The following is a 20,020-nucleotide window of genomic DNA, read 5'->3' as shown; positions in this document are numbered from 1 at the left end:
CACCACCTCCACCGCGACACCATCTGAAAACAAAATGTCAGTTTCCATATTAACACCACACAAGTGCCAGACAATGACCATCTCCAACATGACAGAGTCTAACCATCTCCTCTTGATGCCCAAATTCACCATCGCTGAATCTCACCAACATCAACATCCTGGGGGTTACCATTGATCGGAAATTTAACTGGACAATCCTTATAAATGCTGTGGCCACAAGAACAGGTCAGAGGCCGTGAATTCTGAGGAGAGTAACTCACATCCTGACTCGCCATAGCCTGCCCACCACCGACAAGGCACAAGTCAAGAGTGTGATAGAATACTCCCCACTTGCCTGGATGAGTGCAGCTCCAACAACTTAATCATACTTCAGACCAAATTTGTGATGGAGATTTTCAAAAGCTTTCAAAAGAGAATTGGATATTTATTTGAAAAGAAAACAAATTGTATGACCATAGGGAAAGAGGAAAGGGAGTGGGGCAAATTGAATAGCTCTTCCAAAGAGCCAGTACAGCCAGGGTATATCAATGAGCCTCCTTCTGTGCTATAAGATTATATGTGACATTGCATTTACATAACACCAGTGGTTTTAAAGAAGGCTAGCTGTTGTTCAGGTTTGAGCCAGGCAGCAGCCTTCTTACACTCCTGAATCAAATTCTTTCCAGTTTCACCCCTGAATGGCCTACTGCTAAATTTAAGATCCTATTCCCTTGTCTGGATTGCCCCGCTAAAGGGATTAACTTGGTATGTTAACTGGGATGTATAGACGCCAAAACTTGCCTCGTTTGGGGCATAAGAACTGGAGTAGGCCATTCAGGCCTTTGAATGTATCCTGCTTTTCAAATATCTCACAACGGATCTGATCTGTATCACAACCTCACTTACCTATCTCTGTTCCATATCCCCTGATACCCTTTGCTAACAAAAATCTATCATTCACCATCTTGAGAATTTCAATTGACCCACAGCCATTTAGGAGAGAGAACTGCAGATTTCCATGAGGCTTGATGTGAAGAAGTGTTTGCTGATTTCAGTCTTGGATGATGGAGCTACCATTTTAAGATATGCCGCCTGCTCCCCTTGTTTGAGATCCCCTCACAGAAGAAATAGTTTCTCTTTATCTACTCTAGCAAATCCATTTTAGAAAGCTCAATTAAATCCCTCCTCGCTGTTCCAAACCCACAGGAATACAAGTCAAGTTTATGCAAAAATTTAATCCTTTAAGCCCTGGTGCCCTCTTGCTGAATTTGCATGCCCTCCAAGATTACTATATCCTTCCGGAGTTGCACTGCCCAAAACTGAGCGCAATACTCCAGATGACATCGAACTAAGGTTTTGTACAAATAACCATAATTCTACCTCTTTGCATTTTTTAATTCTTTCTCAGAATGTGGGCATTGCTGGTAAACTCGGTATTTATTGCCCATCCCCAGTTGCACTTGAAGAGGTAGTGGTGATCCACCTACTTGAACAGCTGCAGTCCATATACTGAAGATGCTGCGTAAATGCTATTAGGGAGGCAGTTCCAGGGTGTTAACACAGCAATATTGAAGGAAGGGTGACATATGTCTACGTCAGAGTGTTTTTGTTCCCAATCGCTTGGTGACCTTGTCCTTCAAGCCGTGGATTTAGGAAGCCTTGGTGAGTTACTACAGTGCTTTATATCAATCATGTGGCATCATTTCCTGAAAGGGCAAACAAAATCTTGGTTTAATGTCTCATCACTCAGTACTGCATTGGATTTTCTGTCCTAAGTCTCGGGAGGGGGACTTGGGCCTTTTTCACTCAGAGGCAAGAGTTCAACCAATCAAATCACAGGCAGTTTAACTTATCCAGCAAGAGTCAGTGCTTTGAGGGTCTGAACAGCATGATTTAAAACCCCAGTGGACTTGGCCTTGTCACCCCCCCACTATCACTCCCAGCCATTCCTGATGCTAATGGAAGGTGCTCCAGCCCTTTTTAAACTGTGTGTGGGAATTTTGAGTGGTTAATAATCTGACTACAGCTCATTTTTCAAGAGTGGCATCGGGCCTGGCTCAAAAGTTGAACTCTTGCTTTGCAATTAGAAGGTTGCGGGATTGAGCCTCGCTCTAGGGACTTGAGCACCTAATTTAGTTTAGCAGTCCAGTGCAGTACCTAGGGGGAAAAAAATTCATTTCTTTCCCAATAGAGCTACTCTATTATACTTGTAACCTGCAGTCACTGGGCAGTGTGATTGGCATGTGCTTAGAGTATGATTGACAGCTGGCTGGGAGATGAGTAACAGAAGGTCTTTGCAACAGCTATGCCTGTGCAAGCACACACATTTCAAATGGATTAAGAACCATTCTGAGGAGCATTAAGAGCACAAGAAGTAAGAGAAATGGATAGATGGCAGAATAGTGAAGAGATAGAGGCAAAGGTCAAGAGGAGGCAGTGCTGAATTGGCTGAAGCGATGAATGATGCTTAAGAGTGAATTCTGTGATGTGGGTGTCAATGGCAAAGCCATCATTTGTTAACCATCCCTAATTGCCCTTGAACTGAGTGGCTTGCTGGGCCATTTCAGAGGTTAGTTAAGAGTCAACCACATTGCTGTAGGTAGAGAGTTACATGTAGGCCAGACCAGGTAAGGATGGCAGATTTCCTTCCCTAAATGACAGTAATGAGCCAGATGGGTTTTTGCAGCAAATCAATGTAGTTTCGTGGTCACTATTACTGAGGCTAGCTTTCAATTCCAGATTTTTAAAAAATTAATTAATTGAAAAATTAACACTCCACAAGCTGCTATGATAGGATTTGAAACTATACTCTAAGTGACCTCTAGCCCAGTGACATTCCCACTACACCACCATCACCCATGCACTGGAGAGTACTGAGAATGCTGTTTTGGGAGGGAGTGAGGAAAAGCTGGGAATGCTGTTTTGGGAGGGACATGGAATAGTGATCTGCATCGACAAGGAGAAGCCTGGAGTGAATAGACAGACGAGGTGAACTGATGTTTATTTTAAGTGAAACCTATCGACCAGAAAGTGTGCAAGCGCTTAAAACGACGACAGCAACTTGTATTTATATAGCGCTGAGCACCTCAGTGGGATAGCTTCCTGCTGCTTGATGGGATGAGGACCTTCTGCCAAGTTCCTGCACCAGCATCTCCTGTGCATCAGACAAGCTCAGGAAGCAACTGCTTGCTCTTCCACCTTCTGGTGTCACTTCAGCTTGACAGCAGCCAAAGTGGACCATCCCTTGAGGCAGTGTGGGCTCCCTCCTAATATTGGCAAAAGCATTGGATACTCAAGGTGAGCTGCCAACCAACAGTGGCAGCCCACCTATTTAATGGCATTGAGGTCCCCTGATCATTATTTATCCTTGTTCCGGCCATGTAATCAGGTGCTTGCTGTTGGTGACTTGTTAGCTCACAGCCCTAAAGAAGGGGCCATGCAAATTTTCACCCTTAAAGTCCGGGCTGTAGAACAGCACTTGCCGCATTTCCGGATAATTTGTTCTGCAGAACAATTCAAGGAGGTAGAACTTGGTCTTGGACAGTAATGCAAAAAGCATGTTATTGAATCAAGCTCTGTCTGGTATTCAGGTTCATTAAAACAAATGGAATGAGACATCGATGGGCTGAAGAGAGACACTGGCCTTTTTGTGCTGTCACCCAAGATACATTTTTACCCCAAGATGTCTTGATATCAAAAATGCTCTGTACAAATATAAAGCCTATGAATTATTGCATAAAATTCACATCTGTTGCAGGAGAGGTTTCCCAGTGGTGGTGCTAATTATTTGAATAGCTTCACGGGATTGGGTAACATTTAGAAACTCACCCTAACTACCTATCAGCTGTATGAGATGTAAAGCAACCAATGATTTCAAAGGAAATTGGATGGACACTTGAAGGAAATAAAACTACAGGACTGCAGGGATAGAGTGGGGGAATGGGGCTGTCTGGATTGGTCTACAGAGGGCCAGCATATACTCAATGGGCTGAATGACCTCTTTTTGTGTCATAATAACTATGTCTGGATTTCTGTGCCCCCTTCCCCTCCAGGAACAGAATGACACATGGGGCGGGAGTGGGGAGGGGAGCCGGTGGGAGGGAGTCATAAAATTGGGCGGCATGGAATTTTACCCGTGGAGGGGTAGGAGTTGGGTGGCCCAGCTACCTTTGGGCCCATTGAAGACCAATTAATAGTCACATAAAGACCTTCTCCTGCCGTCACCAGTATTTTGTCAATTGCATGGCGTGCCCCTGCTATGCATCGAACTCGGGGAGGGGACCTCCTGCTCGGGCACCCTGTATGCAATATAGACCCCGCACCCACCCCCCTGCCTCAACATGGTGAGGCCCACCCCAGCTTGTTCTCTCCCACCTGGCCACTGATCGCAGCCCCCTCCACTCCTCTCGCCAAGGCTTGCCTGACTGGAGCTGGTGAATCCGCCCTATTTACATCAGTGACCAGCTCGTGGGGACTGGCTGCAGTCCCATTATGGCCACTGCCCCCAGAGGCCACTGCTGGGACTGGAGGTCTGCCAGTTGTCTGATTAACTGACAGCTCTTGGACGGAAGCCATGAACTGAGTCAATTGGCTGCCCTTCCCAGCCATGTTAAGGCGGGCCTGCCCCCAGCTTTCCCAGCCAAAGTGAAGGGCCACCTCCTCCACGTGAAGTTCCAGCCTATGAGTCTATGAGATGTTCACAGCGTCACAGAATGGTTACAGCACAGAAGGAGGCCATTCAACCTGTCATGTCTGCACTGGCTTTCTGAAAGAGCAAATTGCCTGGTATCACCCCCCCCCCACCGCCTTCTCCTCATAGCCCTGAACATTCTTCTTTTTCAGGTAATAATCCAATTCCCTCTTGAATGCCTCAATTGAGCTGCCTTCACCACACTCTCAGGCAGTTCATTCCAGACCCTAACCACTCACGTTGTGAAAAAGATTTTCCTCATGTCACCATTGCTCCTTTTGCCCATTACCTTAAATCTGTGCTCTCTGTTTCTCGTTCCTTCCACCAATGGAAAGTTTTTCCTTATCTGCTCTATTCAGTCCCCTCATGATTTTTAATATGTCTATCAAACCTTCTGTTGTAAGAAGCACAGCAGCCAATTTGCACACAGCAAGCTCCCACAAACAGCAATGTAATACCCATCAGACCATCTGTCTTTGTGATGCTGATTGAGGGATAAATATTGGCTAGGACACTGGCAAGAACTCCCCTCACTTCTTCAAAATGGCGTTATACAAGAACACAAGAAAATCGAGCAGGAGTAGACACATGGCCCTTAGAGCCAGCTTCATCATTCAATATGATCATGGCTGATCTTGGGGTTCAGCTCCACTTCCCTGCCCATTCCCCATATCCTGGATTCCCTGAGAGACCAAAAATCTGTTTATCCTAGCCTTAAATATATTCAATGATGGCGCATCCACAATCCTCTGGGATAGAGAATTCCAAAGATTCCTTTGAGTGAAGTGATTTCCCCTTATCTCAGTCCTAAATGATTGGCCCCTTATCCTAAGACTTATCCCCACCTTTCAGATTCCCCAACCAGTGGAAACAATCTCTCAGCATCTACCCTATCAGGCCCCTTCAGAATCTTGTATGTTTCAATGAGGTTGTCTCTCATTCTTCTGAACTCCAAAGAAAATGGACCCAATTTGCTCAGCAGCTCATCATAGGACAACCCCTCTCATCCCAGGGATCACTTTAGTGAATCTTTGCTGTACCACCTCCAATGCAAGTATATATTTTCTTAAATGTGGAGATCAAAACTGCACATGGTACTCCAGATGTGGTCTCACCAAAACCCTGTATATCTCAAACAAGACTTTTCTATTCCTGTACTCCAATCCCCTTGCAATAAAGGCCAGTATGCCATTTGCCTTCCTAATTGCTTGCTGTACCTGTATGTTAACTTTTTGTGTTCCTTGTACGAGCACATCCAATTCTCTTTGAACATCAACATTTACAAGTTTCTCAACTTTTAAGAGGCATTCAGTTCTTCTACTCTTTCGACCAAAGTGAATAACTTCGCACTTCCCTACAGTACATTCCATCTGCCATCTTGTTGCCCACTCACTTAACCTGTCTATATCTCTTTGCAGCCCCTCTGTGTCCTCCTCACAGCTTACCTTCCCACCTCGCTTTGTATCATCAGCAAACCAAGATATGCTCCTCTCTGTCTCTTTGTCTAAGTCACTAACATAGATTGTAAATAGCTGAGGTCCCAGCACTGACCCTTGTGGTACTCGACCATTCATTACCTGACAACTTTCAAAAGTCCTTTTTATGTCCACTCTCTGCTTCCTATCTGTTAACCAATCCTCTATCCATGCTAATATAGTACCTCCAACTTCATGCACCATACCTTGCCTATTAACCATTTGTGTGGCACATTATCGAAAGCTTTTTGGAAATCCAGATATACTACATTTACTGCTTTATCTACCTTACTAGTTGCATCCTCAAAAATCTCAAATAAACTTGTCAAATAGGATTTCTCTTCAGTAAAACTGTGTTGACTTGTTTTAATCATACTATGCTTTTCTAAGTGCATCGTTAACACTCCCTTAATAATAGATTCCAGCAATTTCCCAACAACTGATGCTAACCTAACTGGCCTGTAGTTCCCTATTTTCTCTCTCCCTCGTTTCTTGAAAAGCAGAGTAACATTTGCCAACTTCCAATCTGATGGGACCACTCCCAACGCCAATGAATTCTTGAAAATCACAGTCAGCACATCCACTATTTCTGCTGTTCACTCCTTTAGAACCCTATTGGGCCCCGGTGATTTGTAGTATTTTAGTCTCTTGAGTTTCTCCAGTACTTTTTCTCTATTGATATTAATTTCCCTAATTTCCTCACTCTTTTTAGCCCCTAGTTTACCATTTATTTCTGAAATGAAACTTGTGTCTTCTACTGTGAAAACAGACACAAGATATTGTTCAATGCCTCTGCCATTTCCTCATTCCCAATGAAAAATTTCCCTGCCTCTGATTCTAGCAGATCAACATTAACTTTAGCTACTCTCTTCCTTTTTATATATTTACAAAAGCTCTTACAATCTGTTTTTATATTACTGGCTTGTTTACTCTCATAATCTACATTTTTCCCCTTTTTATCAACTTTTTGGTTGTTCTTTGCTGGTTTCTAAACCATCCCCAATCCTCAGGCTTGTTACCATTTGTTTCAATATTGTAAGCCTCTTCGTTTAATCTAATACCACCCTTAACTTCCTGAGTGAGCTGCGGATGGGTCTTTCTTGCTGATTTTTGGTTTTCCATGGAATGTATTTTTGTTGGACATTTTGAAATGTTTCTTAAATTGTTTTCCACTGTTCCACTGCACATTTGTATTAACGACATAGATGACTATGTGGGGGTTAGGATTAGTAAGTTTGCGGATGACACAAAGATTGGCCGTGTGGTTAACAGTGAGGTTGAGTGTCTTGGGCTACAGGAAGATATAGACGGGATGGTCAAATGGGCAGATAAGTGGCAGATGGAATTTAACCCTGAAAAGTGTGAGGTGATACACTTTGGAAGGAGTAATTTGACAAGGAAGTATTCAATGGACGGCATGACACTAGGATGTTCTGAGGAATAAAGGGACCTTAGCATGTGTGTCCATAGATCTCTGAAGGCAGAGGGGCATGTTAGTGGGGTGGTGAAAAAGGCATATGGGACACTTGCCTTTATCAATCGAGGCATAGATTACAAAAGTAGGGAGGTCATGTTGGAGTTGTTTAGAACCTTGGGGAGGCCACAGCTGGAGTACTGTGCGCAGTTCTGGTCGCCACATTTTAGGAAGGATGTGATTGCACTGGAGGGGGTGCAGAGGAGATTCACCAGGATGTTGCCTGGGATGAAACATTTAAGTTATGAAGAGAGGTTGGATAGACTTGGGTTGTTTTCGTTGGAGCAGAGAAGACTGAGGGGCGACCTGATTGAGGTGTACAACATTATGAGGGGCATGGACAGGGTGGATAGGGAGCAGCTGTTCCCCTTAGTTGAAGGGTCAGTCATGAGGGGACATAAATTCAAGGTGAGGGGCAGGAGGTTTAAGGGGGATGTGAGGAAAAACTTTTTTACCCAGAGCATGGTGAGGGTCTGGAATGCGCTGCCTGGAAGGGTGGTGGAGGCGGGTTGCCTCACAGCCTTTAAAAAGCACCTGGATGAGCACTCGGCATGTCATAACATTCAAGGCTATTGGCCAAGTGCTGGTAAATGGGATTAGGTAGGTAGGTCATGTGTTTCTCACGTGTTGGTGTAGACTTGATGGGCTGAAGGGCCTCTTCTGCACTGTGTGATTCTGTGATTTACTGCTGTATCTTTTGGTCCATTTACTCAATTTTCCTGAGCTAGGTCTCCCCTCATACACATATAATTGGTTTTGTTTAAGTTTAAGGCTCTTGTTTGTGATTGAAGTATGTCACTTTCAAATTTAATCTGGAATTCAATGGTATTATGATCACTATTTCCCATTGGATCCTTTAGTACAACACCACTAATTAACCCTGCTTCATTGCACAATACTAGACCTAAAATAGCTTCATCCCTAGTTGGTTCCAAAATGTATTGGTCCAAGAAACTGTCATGAAACATTCCACAAACTCATAGTCTAGATCACGCTTGCCAATTTAGCGTGTTCCAGTCTATAAGAAGATTAAAGTTCCCCAAAATTATTTTGTTACAAGCTCCAATGATTTCTTCTTTATTGCTCTGTCCAATGGTATAACTACTGTTAGGGGGCCTATAAACTACTCCCACCAGTGTTTTCTGGCTTTGAATGCTTTGAATACCCCGCCCCGGCTTATTGATTCTACTTCATGATCTTATGAGGCCAGATCCCTTCTCACTAATGTCCTTATGGCATTCTTTACTATTGGGGCTACCCCTCCTCCTTTGCCATTTTTCCTGTCCTTGTGTACCCTGGAATATTTATTTCCCAATGTTCATTATCTTGTAACCATGTCTCTGATGGTGATTAGATCTTATCATTTACCTCTATTTGTGCCACTAGTTCATCTATAATTGTTGTTTGGAAGTACAAAAAACTTGAGTAATGCTGAAAAAAGAGACACGTCGAAGATTTTCATCTTGCACTCATCAGGACACTTTGCAAGAATACCAATATAAGGGGAAAACAATAATTTATGCTGTATGAGAAGAGAGTGCTGATTGATTGGCAAGTGTACTCACCAGTGATGGTGACTGACAGTTAACTGCCAAGTATTGTTTGAAATTTAAACCAGGCAGCTTGACCCTTATTGGTCAAGGCATTGCCCGGAGGAATGAGTCAGTGAATGGCTGTCACTTATTTTGTTTAGCTGAAAAAGGCATAATGTGTGTGTATGTTCTTTCTGTCTGCAAAGAACAGGGCCCTGTGTATTCATATATGTAGCTTCCAGTACACGCAAATGCACCACACTGCGAGCAGGACTGACAATCTTCAATTGGTTGTCAGTGTAATTCTTAGCACATTGAGGATTATTTAGCAAATGTTGTCCATTGTTGTCACTGGTCTAATAACCCAGAAGTTGAGACTAACGCTTTGGGGACATGGGCTCTGTGGCAGCTTATGGAATTTAATTTCAATTAAGAAAGCTGGAACATAAAACTAGTTTCAGTAATGGTAACTATGAAGCTATCATTGATTGCTGTGAAAACCCATCTGGTTCATTAATGTCCTTTAGGGAAGGAAATCTGCTGTCCTTACTTGGTCTGGCCTACATGTGACTCCAGGCCCACAGCAATGTGGGCGACTCTAGGGATAATGGGCAACAAATGCTGGCCTTGCCAACAATGTCCACATCCCATGTAAGAATAAAGGGGGGGAAAAGTGCCTGGAGTAGGATTGAACTCATAGTCTTAAAAAACAGAGGTGGGTGCGCTACCAATTGAGCAGCAACTGACGATTGCATATTTATTGGATCAGAGTGTGTATGAGCTGTTGGCACATGGTGTAAGCCAATTAGGATTGTTTTATGTCTTGTACAGCTCAGTCTATATTTTTTTCCTCTTGTAATTCATGATGAAAATTAGTCTGGGAATACCACACTCTCCACCTCATAGATTCAATCAATTAGCTGTGGCTCAGTTCATAGCACCTTCGCCTTTGAATCAGAGGGTTGTGGGTTCAAGTCCCACTCCCGGAAACCAAGAACTGTGATTGTACTCAAAAGAGTTACAATCTGTGACTGTTGATAACTCGAAAGAGTTTCACTGTTTGAATGTACAAAGCTGCTTGTGTTGGGCTTTCCTAATTTTAATTTAATAACATGGAGAGACAGATCTACTGATACTCCAGGCCCTTTGATGGGCAGCAGGAAACTCTGGCAACAGGAGAGGAAGAGAATCCCATTCTTATAGAGAGTTCTTCATTCATTTCAATTGGTAATTTTCATTGCAGCCTACCATTTACATGCTTACAGTTAGATGCAAGTGCTTCTCAGTTCTCTTGAAAACACCTTGAAGCACAATGGAACTAAAATTCTGCTGGTGCCTCACTCTTTTCAGCCTCCCAGTGCAACCTTCCTGGCACAAAAGCCCAGGGAAACTTAACCACTGCTTTCCCTGGGATTGCCCAGGTGTCCTGCTGGAGTTAGAATGGGAACTCACACAGAATTTTGGCCCTTTATGCGCATTGAATGACTTCGAACAACCGTGTGTGTCATTATGTAGGCCAATGGAGCACACAGCAAGATCCCACAGCTTTAGTTGAGGGCAGACTGCAGGCTCGGACAACAGGAGGGATAGCTTCTCTTCTTCTGTTAATGCCTGGCTTTTATTATTCCTGGATGGAGAATTCTAAACAGTTCATAAAAAAGCAACTTGCTTTTGCCACACCAGTTGGAGTGCTTATTCAGATACTTTCCATTGATTTCAAATATCCGTGTTCATCTTAAGTCTAACTTCTTGAGCATCTCCGATTTTAATCACTCCACCATTGGCAGCCATGCCTTCAGGTGCCTGGGCCCCAAGCTCTCAAATTCACTCCTAAACCCTCCCTGTCTCTCTACCTTGCTTCCTCCTGTAAGACATTCCTTAAAACCTACCTCCTTGGCCAAGCTTTTGGTCATCTGACCTAACGTCTTCTTAGGTGACTTGGCATCATACTTATGTTTTATAATGCTTCTGTGAAGCACCTTGGAAAGTTTTATTATGTGAAAAACTCTATACAACTATTTGTTGCTGTTTTGCTGAGAAGGAAAATGGGGCAGTGACAAACGGGCCTTCACAGTCGCCAGAGACTTGTTACTGTCCAAGACCGATTTCGAACCCACATCGAGTAACAAGTGCAACACAAAAGACGGAGTACGCAGGCTCATCACTCACAGCAGCTTTAATGCTCTTATTTTCTTCAAATTTTAAAAAAAAAACTACATTACGACAAAGTCTTGCGATATAATTCCTTTTTCTCTCCTGGTATAAAATAAATTAAAGCACGATTTTCCAACTAAACCATCAGACGGTCAGAGAAAAAGAAAAATCTGTATGAGGCACCCCTTGGACCCCGATAAGGAACTGTGTCCATGAGTAAGCAGCAATCGCAAATGGCGGGTCAGGGGTGACCAAAGAACATTGACGTCATGAAGCAGTGATGACGGTGACCCGTGAAAGGAAGTTTCACAACCAGACAATCATTGAGCACAATGCAGATTGATTTTGCCTTTCAGTTTGGGGTTGGAGGGGAAGGAAAAAAAATAAGTATATATATAATATATATATTTATATATATATTTATATATATGTACACCAGGGTTTAATGATTATTCAGCAACATTTTCAGAGATATTTATACATGTTGTCTTCATGGCCGATCAACTGTGGCCTAGCGCTGCTGCTCCCTTCCTTTTTCTAATGAATGTCACCAAGGGTTAGAGGAAAGGTTTCTGCAGTTGCTTCAGGCCATGTGGTCCTCTTATTAGCCGGTAACTATGTCACCTTGGATTGAACCGGTCTGCAAGGAGCACTTTTACTTCCTTCAAAACGGTGTCGCCTGATCAGAAGAAGCTTCTGTGTAAACAAATGCACAGTAGCGGGCGAGGATTGTAAGGTCAAATGATTCTTGGACACATATCCGCCCTCCCTTTTCCCCCATGGCTCCTCTCATGTTTTACTTCCTTTACTATTTATCCTCTTCTGTGTGTTGATATGACCCAGAGCCAAATCAATAGACACTCAGATAGGAAGAGCCTCCATTTTGGTATTCATTGCTATTTCCTTCTGTCTCTGTATCTCATAAAAGCCTCTTATTGATGTGGCATTCCATAGATTTGAACCAAGATGGTGTGTAAAAGTAAAAGATTTCAGATTAATACTTGAGAGAATGATTACTAAGCAAAACAAGACTCCATACATAAAATCTCCAGAGCAGCTTTGAAACATTCTGCAGAGAAGGGAGCTTCCTTTTTGGAATGAGAACAGAATTATCAGTGTAAAAGGGGCAGGTTCAAATGGCTGCACATTCAATTGTTTTCAAGCAATACATACTCAGCATCACAGGCTCAGACCTCCCCAAATGGCCCAGGTCGAGCGACAAGCGAGACATCACTTCTTCGAGGTGAAGCTTTTGTTATTGGCTCTGTGTGAGTTTTTTCTGTACAAGTGGAAAGCCCTTCACTCGGTATCACTATGCCTGTGTTTGACAACAATGGCTGCAAGGCAGGATTAATTTCACCTTTCGTTTTACAGTGCCAGTGCTTGCTTTTGTTTGGTCAATGTACTCAGGTAGCATTGTACAATTGGAAAACACTCAAAATCAACAACTACAGCTCCAGTAGCAATTCACCAAACATGTGTTTATGGGTGAAGTATGTGCTGTGGTGGAAGCTGTATATCAGATGTGCAAGAATGGTATCTGATAGGTATATTCATGTATTTGATGTGTGTGGTGTGTGTGTGTGGTCGATGTGTATGTATAAGTGCATGTTTATATACGTTTGGGGGATTTGTGTCTGGTACATGCTTATGGAAATGCCTGTGTGTTTATATGTGTTTGGGGGGTATGTGTCTGGTACATGCTTGTGGAAATGCCTGTGTGTTTATATGTGTTTGGGGGGTATGTGTCTGGTACATGTGTGTGTATATGTGCATATTTATATGTGTTTGGGGGATATGTGTTTGGTATGTGTGTGTTTTAGGGAGAATGTGTCTAGTACATGTGTGTGTATATGTCTGTGTGTTTATTTGTGTTTGGGGGTAATGTGTTGGCTACGTGTGTATGTATATGTGTGTGTTTTTATATGTGCTTGGGTGGTATGCGTCTGGTACGTGTATATCTGTCTTGTGGATACGTGTGCTTGGTAGCTGTGCATTTTAATTCTTTATGGGGTAAACATATTTATTTAAATTTCTCAATCATCCGAAATGTTCTAATGGGAGATTTCAGTCAGATTACTTGCTGTATCTCTAAGTCTTCCTTCATGTCTATTTGCTTATTAGCACTTCTTTCACCCACCAGTATCCAGTATGGTACTGATGCACCAGGAAGGTCCAGGGTTCACATTCTCTTCTGGAACAGGTTCACAGATCTCAGTAAGGGTGGTCTTATTGCCCACACATTAGGGAGGTGGGGGAAATGAGCCAGAGTTCCTATTGCTGGGCTGTCTGAATGGAAAATGCACACGTGTAAACAGTATATAAGAAACCAATCAGAATTGGCTAATGCATGCCAGGCCATTGATGAACCTGCTGAGTCACATGACCAGGGCTGGTGGAAGGGCACACCAGTGTCAGTGGATGGCAACAAAAGAGGAAGAAAGAAAATTGTGTTGGGGGCAGGGATTGGGTGGGCATAGAAATGAATTTATTCATCCACAAGGTCTGGGCATCACTGGTAAGGCCAGCATTTATTGAGCATCCTGAACTGCCCTTGGGAAAGTGGAAGCGAGCTGCCTTCTTAAAATACTGAAGCCCGTGTGGCAATTATTTTGTTCTGCTTCTGTTTGATACGACTGAGTGGCTTGCTAGGCCATTTGAGAGGGCAATTAAGAGAAAACCACTTTGCTGTGTGCCTGGAGTCACAAATGGGCCAGACTGGATAAGGACAGCAGATTTCCCTCCCTAAAGGACAGTAGTGAACCAGTTGGGTTCTTATAACCATCCATGGTCATTATCACAGCTTTTTAAATTTCAGATTCATTTAATTTGCTGAATTCAAATTCACAGAATGGTGGGATTTGAATTCATGTCTCTGGCTTCCTAGCCCAGTGACATAATCATTACATTACCATAAGAAAACGGCATAGCAAAAAAAAAAATCCCCTCAGATTAACACTGACGCAGGAGAGACACCAGGAGTACATGTTCAGGATGGAGACGACCTGCAAAAGGCAGGTGGATTGAAAGGAAAGATGTTCTCCCACATGTCTGCCATGGAAACTCCTAGAAAAATGGCCTATGCAACCGATGGTTCGGCATGATTGGGGGGTGGTGGGTGGTGGGGGTGGGGGGGCAACCCACTGTGGAAATTCACCTGCAAAATTCTTCCTCGCTAACCGGGAATTACAGGTAATAATGGACGAGCACTCAGCACAATCATCTGACTGTCTTCTGTCCTTCATTCCAGATTTCTACAACTCAGTGAAGAAGTGCTTCCTGACATCACTCCTGAATGGCCTGTCTCTAATTCTAAGGCTTTACCTCCTTATTCTGGAAGATCACCAGAGGAAATAGTTTCTCTCCATCTCCCCTATAAGATCTTTTAACCACCTTGAACATCTAACTTCATGAGCCCCCCCAACCAAAAAAAAAGAAGCCTTTGAGACTTTCCAGACTGAGATCGATGGATTTTTGTTAGGCAAGGGTATGAAAGGTTATGGAGCAAAGTGGATGGATGGAGCTGAGGTGCAGATAAGCCATCAATGGAGGAGTAGGCCCAAATTCTAAATGGCTGCTTCCACTTGTGTTGACCATTCCCCCCCAGCCTTCACCACTGCACCCCCCACCCCTCCCCCGCCCACAATTTGACAATATTTGGTCATTGGGTTCTAAGGGGTGATCAAAGTAACATTTAGAAACAATTAAAGGCTTGATTGATAAGGCAGTGTGGTACTAAGTCATAAATGACTGGATGGTCCCAGCTTTAACTACTGCAGTTGGAGTGGGAGTAGGAGCTGGAGAGGAGAGAGAAGAAATCAGCCAAGTCCCCACTCCTGAGAGCTATCCATTGTGTCCATAGGCTAGTGCTTTATATAACCCTTTTATATTCCTCCTTTTGGAACACCTATCCAATTCCCTCAATTGCCCCTAACAGTGAAACATTCTATCATCTAATGACCCTCCGTGTTAAACCATTCATTTTTATTCCTCCCCTTCATTCTAAGTCTTGTTACTGATTCTTCAATCAGTGATAACAACTTTTAAAAAAAAATTGCTGAGAAGGGTCTAAAATTATCCAGTATCCAGGGGTGTGATAGGATGGATGGAGAGAAGGTCTTTCCACTTTTGGGGTAAACCAAAACTGGGGAGTTGTAAATATAATTTCAGTCAGTAATAAATTCAATAAGGAGTTCAGGAGAAATTTCTCTACCCAGAGAGTGTTTAGAATGTGGAACCTGCTACCACAGAGAGTAGTTAAGGCAAATAGCACAGATGCACTTAAGGGGAAGCTAGATAAGTACATGAGGGAGAAAGAATTAGAATGATCTGCTGATAGGGTTCAATAAAGAGGGGCGGGAGGATGCTTGTGTGGAACATAAACATGGGCAAAGACCAGTTGGGCTGAATGGCCTGTTTCTGTTCTGTACGTTCTCTCAAAATCTTTCACCATGTCAGTAAAGTAGATCACCTTTCTGATCCAGTGGGCACGGCTGAGTATTTCTTGGTAACTATGACCTTGCATTTCTGACATCGACCTAGGGCATCTTGGATGTGCCCTCTGGTTGGTGTGACAACCTGTAGCCTGCTCAACATTCTGTACAAACTAATCATGGCTTCCTTCCTTTTACATTCTGAGTCTCTCAGTGCAAAAACACACAATCCCATTTACCTCTTGGAGCCTTGGGTGTGATGCACCCTCCAGTCTTCAATAGCCTGATGACCTACCAGAGTCAAGCATTGAATGGCCTCATTGAGGAGGTGCCAGTGGGCAGCCAGCACCCATGGAACCCCTACCCCAGCAAAGAGTCAATGCCTTCAGGAGGGCAAGAGAGCAACAAAGTCAGGGAAGGGATGGCGAGGGAGCTGAACATCTAATTTGTTTTTAGCACTGCAGTGCCATTAAGAGTTGACACTGTGCTAACATTGCAGCCTCCCCTTTTGTATCAGGAGCTGCAGCTAATTGTGACACCGGTCATGACACACGAACAGGTCCGTTTCTGTGTTAACATCGCATTCAAAGTGAGACCCAGTTCAGGTTCAAAAGCTAAAGACCCGGCACCAGTTTGCTTCGTACGCGTTGTCGTTTGGTGCCACGTGCATAAATGAAAGGATCATGGGCAAAAATAGTTTGTTTTTTTTTTTGTTTCTGAAACCATGAGCATCATTTTGTATTCACTGAATCTCCTGGCATCTCCTTTCCTGTCAAGTCACCCATGAGTTCTTGAAGCACTCAAAGCACCTGCTCTCCCCATCCACCTCCCACCCCTCCACCCTCCCCCCCACCCCACCCCCACAACGGCTTCTTCTCTCACAGTAGATTTTCCGTCAGCCTTGCCCAAGTCCTCCTTTAAACCGTGCTCTCCATCACCCAGTCCGAGCTGGAGTACACCCCTTTGGTAATCTCAAGGTCGTCCTCGTCGTACTGGACCAGCACGCCGTTGACCGACAGGCTCCTCTTAGTCCAAATGTTGGTGATCCTTTTGGGGTAGCTGTAGCACTGGGTGGAGGCGAAGTCACCCATGTCGAACGAGTGGCTGCGCCGAGTCTTCCCTTCCATGGGCAGCGTGAGGAGCTTATTGAGCCGGGACTCGCTGCGGCCCAGCAGGGGCTCCTTGTCCGAGTATTGAGCCAGGGTGGACGCTTTGGAGTTGTAATCCTCCTCCTTGCGCTGGCACCTCAGGTCGAGGGAGGCGAAGGCCCCCATAAGGCGGTCGATGTTGTGCCTGGACCTGGATGTGGATCGCCACTTCCGGGAGAGGGTGCTGCTGTCACTGTGGAGGCTGTAGCAGTCCTGGCTCGAGCCCGAGGATGAGGACAGGCTGCTGTGGAGGGAGCCGCAGTTGAACTCCAGCAGCTCGCCCTGCCCCTCTGCCTTGGGGTTGAACTGCGGCAGGATGCCATTGTGAATGGGGAACGCCGCCGTCGTCTGCGAGCACTCGTCGCTGACGGTCGCCATCTTCTCCTGGCTGTTGCAAAACTTGTACTTGAGCATCAGGGTGACGATGAAGACCAGCAGCGAGGCGACAATAATGCCCCCGATCACCAGGATCATGGTCCCGCCTAAAAAGTGGCTGTGGAAGGATTTACACTGATTGTAATCCTCTCTAGTCATGAATTGGATGCATCCCACCACGTTGGTGGCCGTGAGGGTGGTGGCTGTGTCATCCCATATCGCCAGGACACAAAGGTCATAGCCAGATCCGGACACCAGGTTCTTCACGACGAAGGCTTTATTTGAAGCAGGGATCATCCTGAAAAAAAAATAACAATAACACGATTAATCTTGTGAAAACTTGATTCATAGTACCTTAATTAAGATGGCTGACAATGTAAAGATAGATGGAAAGCCAGTTATGAGGAGGACACAAAAGTTATGTAAGAGACTATACAGATTAAGTTGTGAGTGGGCAAAATGTTGGTGGATGGACTACAATGTGAGCTTGTCCACTTTGGCAGGAAGAATGGAAAAGCAGCATATTATTTAAATGGAGAGAGACTGTAGAATGTTGCAGTACAGGGGGATCTGGGTGTCCTGGTACATGAATCACAAAAAGTTAGTGTGCAGGTACAGCACGTTATTAGGAAGGCCTTTCACTCCAGGGATCAATCTCATGAATGTTGGTGTTTATTTTAAGTGAAATGGAATATAAACGTAGGGAAGTTTTACAACAGCTGTACAGGACTTTGGCGAGACCACATCTGGAATTCTGCGTACAGTTTTGGTCTCATTTGAAAAAATATATAATTGTGCTAGAAGCAGTACAGAGAATGTCCACTCGACTCATTCCTAGGGTTAAGGGATTATCCTATGGGGAAAGGTTGGACAGGCTGGGCCTGTATCGATTGGAGTTTAGAAGAATGAGAGGTGATCTTACTGGAACATATTAGATCCTGAGGGGACTTGACAAAGTGCATACCGGGAGGATGTATCCACTTGCAGGGGAGACTAGAACCAGGGGACACAGTTTAAGAATAAGATGTCTCCCTTTTAAGATGGAGATGAGGGGAATTTTTTCTCTGAGAGAGTCGTTAGTATGGGAATTCTCTCTCCCAGAGAGCAGTGGAGGCTGGGTCATTGAATTTACTCAAGTCTGAGTTAGAGAGCTTTTTGATAGACAAGGGAGCCAAGGGTTATGGGGGGCAGAGAGGAAAATAGAATTGAGACCACAACCAGATCAAGCCATGATCTTATTGAATGGCGGAGCAGGCTCGAAGGGCTGAATGGCCTACTCCTGCTCCTAAGTTCCTTTGTTTGTGTTCCTTTTGGTTTCCTTACTTAAGGAGGGATATACTTGCATTGAAACAGTTAAGAGAAGGTTCATGAGGTTGATCCCTGGGGTGAAAGGGTTGTCTTATGAGGGAAGGTTGAGCAGTTTGGGCCTGAAACAAAAACAAAAATAGCTGGAAAAACTCAGCAGGTCTGACAGCATCTGCGGAAAGGAACACAGTTAACGTTTCGAGACTGTATGACTCTTCATCAGACCTAAGGAAAAATAGAAATGAGATGAAATATAAGCTGGTTGAGGGGGGTGGGACAGGTAGAGCTGGATAGAGGGCCAGTGATAGGTGGAGGCAAAGAAGAGATTGCCAAAGATGTCATAGACAAAAGGACAAAGGGGTATTGACGGTGGTGATATTAGCTATGGAATGTGCTAATGGTGACATTAATGGTAGAAAGCAGGACGAGCAAGTGACAGATAGCCCTAGTGGGGGTGGGGTGGGGGGGAGGGATCGAAATGGGCTAAAAGGTGGAGATAAAACAATGAATGGAAATATAGCTTTTCACTGGAGTTTAGAAGAATGAAAGGTAGGTGGCATTGTTTCAGGATAAAGGGGTCTCCTAGTTAGGACAGAGATGAAGTTGAACTTTTTCTCTCAAAGGGTCGTTAGTCTTTGGAATTCTCTTCCACAGTGAGCATTAGGGGCCGGGCTCTTAAATATATTTAAGGCTGAGTTAGATTTTTGATCGACAAGGGAGTCAAGGATTATAGGGGGCAGGCAAGGAAAGTGGCATTAAGGCCACAATCAGATCAGCCATGATCTTATTGAGTGGCAGAGCAGGTTTGACTGCTTCTGCTCCCATTTCTTTTGATGTTATGTACATAGAGTGCACAGCACAGAAATAGTACCTTCAGCTCGACTGGTCCAGGTTAGTATTGATACTCCTCACCATGCTCCTCCCAGCTTACTGCATCAAACCCTATATCACTAACCCTTTACTGTGTCAATACATCGCAAACCACTTCACATGCATTGACCGGGAATATCCCTAAAGCTGTTCCTGCTCCACCTTCATAACCTCACCAGGACTGTGGTAGAAACCCTATTTATCTGTGCAAATGGCACTTTTACCGAACTTCCAGAAAAATTACATGGTGGGATGGGAGCAGATTTGCTTAGTCCCTTCCAATTGCTCTCCCATTCTGTCTCTCTAACCGATAACCCCTTTCCCCTGATCTCCTTAAGTCTCAATTCCCCTTCATTCCCAATTCTCCCTCATTCCTGATCCCCACCCATTCCCAATCCCCCTCATTTTGATCGCCCCATTCCTGATACCCATCATTCCAGATCCCCCCTCATTCCTGATTCCCCACTTATTCCTGATCCTTACTCCTCTTGATTCCCCCCTTCCACCAGATACCCCCTCCACCAGATCTCCATTCATTCACAATGCCTCTTCCCCTGATCCTCCTCTCCTCCTGATACTCCATCC

The 20,020-nt window shown here is 44.3% G+C and overlaps 1 protein-coding gene across 1 annotated transcript in view; it reads right to left on the bottom strand.

The window, feature by feature from the left end:
- Window positions 1-16,641: 16,641 nt before the first annotated feature.
- LOC144680377 (leucine-rich repeat and fibronectin type-III domain-containing protein 2) overlaps window positions 16,642-20,020 on the bottom strand; it is a 156,004-nt gene continuing 152,625 nt past the window's right edge. The window contains exon 3 of the mRNA XM_078541343.1: window positions 16,642-17,558. Within this exon, the coding sequence (XP_078397469.1) occupies window positions 16,655-17,558 (904 nt within the window). The 3' untranslated portion in view covers window positions 16,642-16,654. The remainder of the gene's footprint in view (window positions 17,559-20,020) is intronic.

Source organism: Cetorhinus maximus, chromosome 5 (genome assembly GCF_964194155.1).
Source record: "Cetorhinus maximus chromosome 5, sCetMax3.hap1.1, whole genome shotgun sequence".
NCBI classification, from domain to species: Eukaryota; Metazoa; Chordata; class Chondrichthyes; order Lamniformes; family Cetorhinidae; genus Cetorhinus; species Cetorhinus maximus.
Note: the sequence above shows the minus strand (reverse complement) of the source record. Positions and strands in the feature narration are given on the sequence as shown.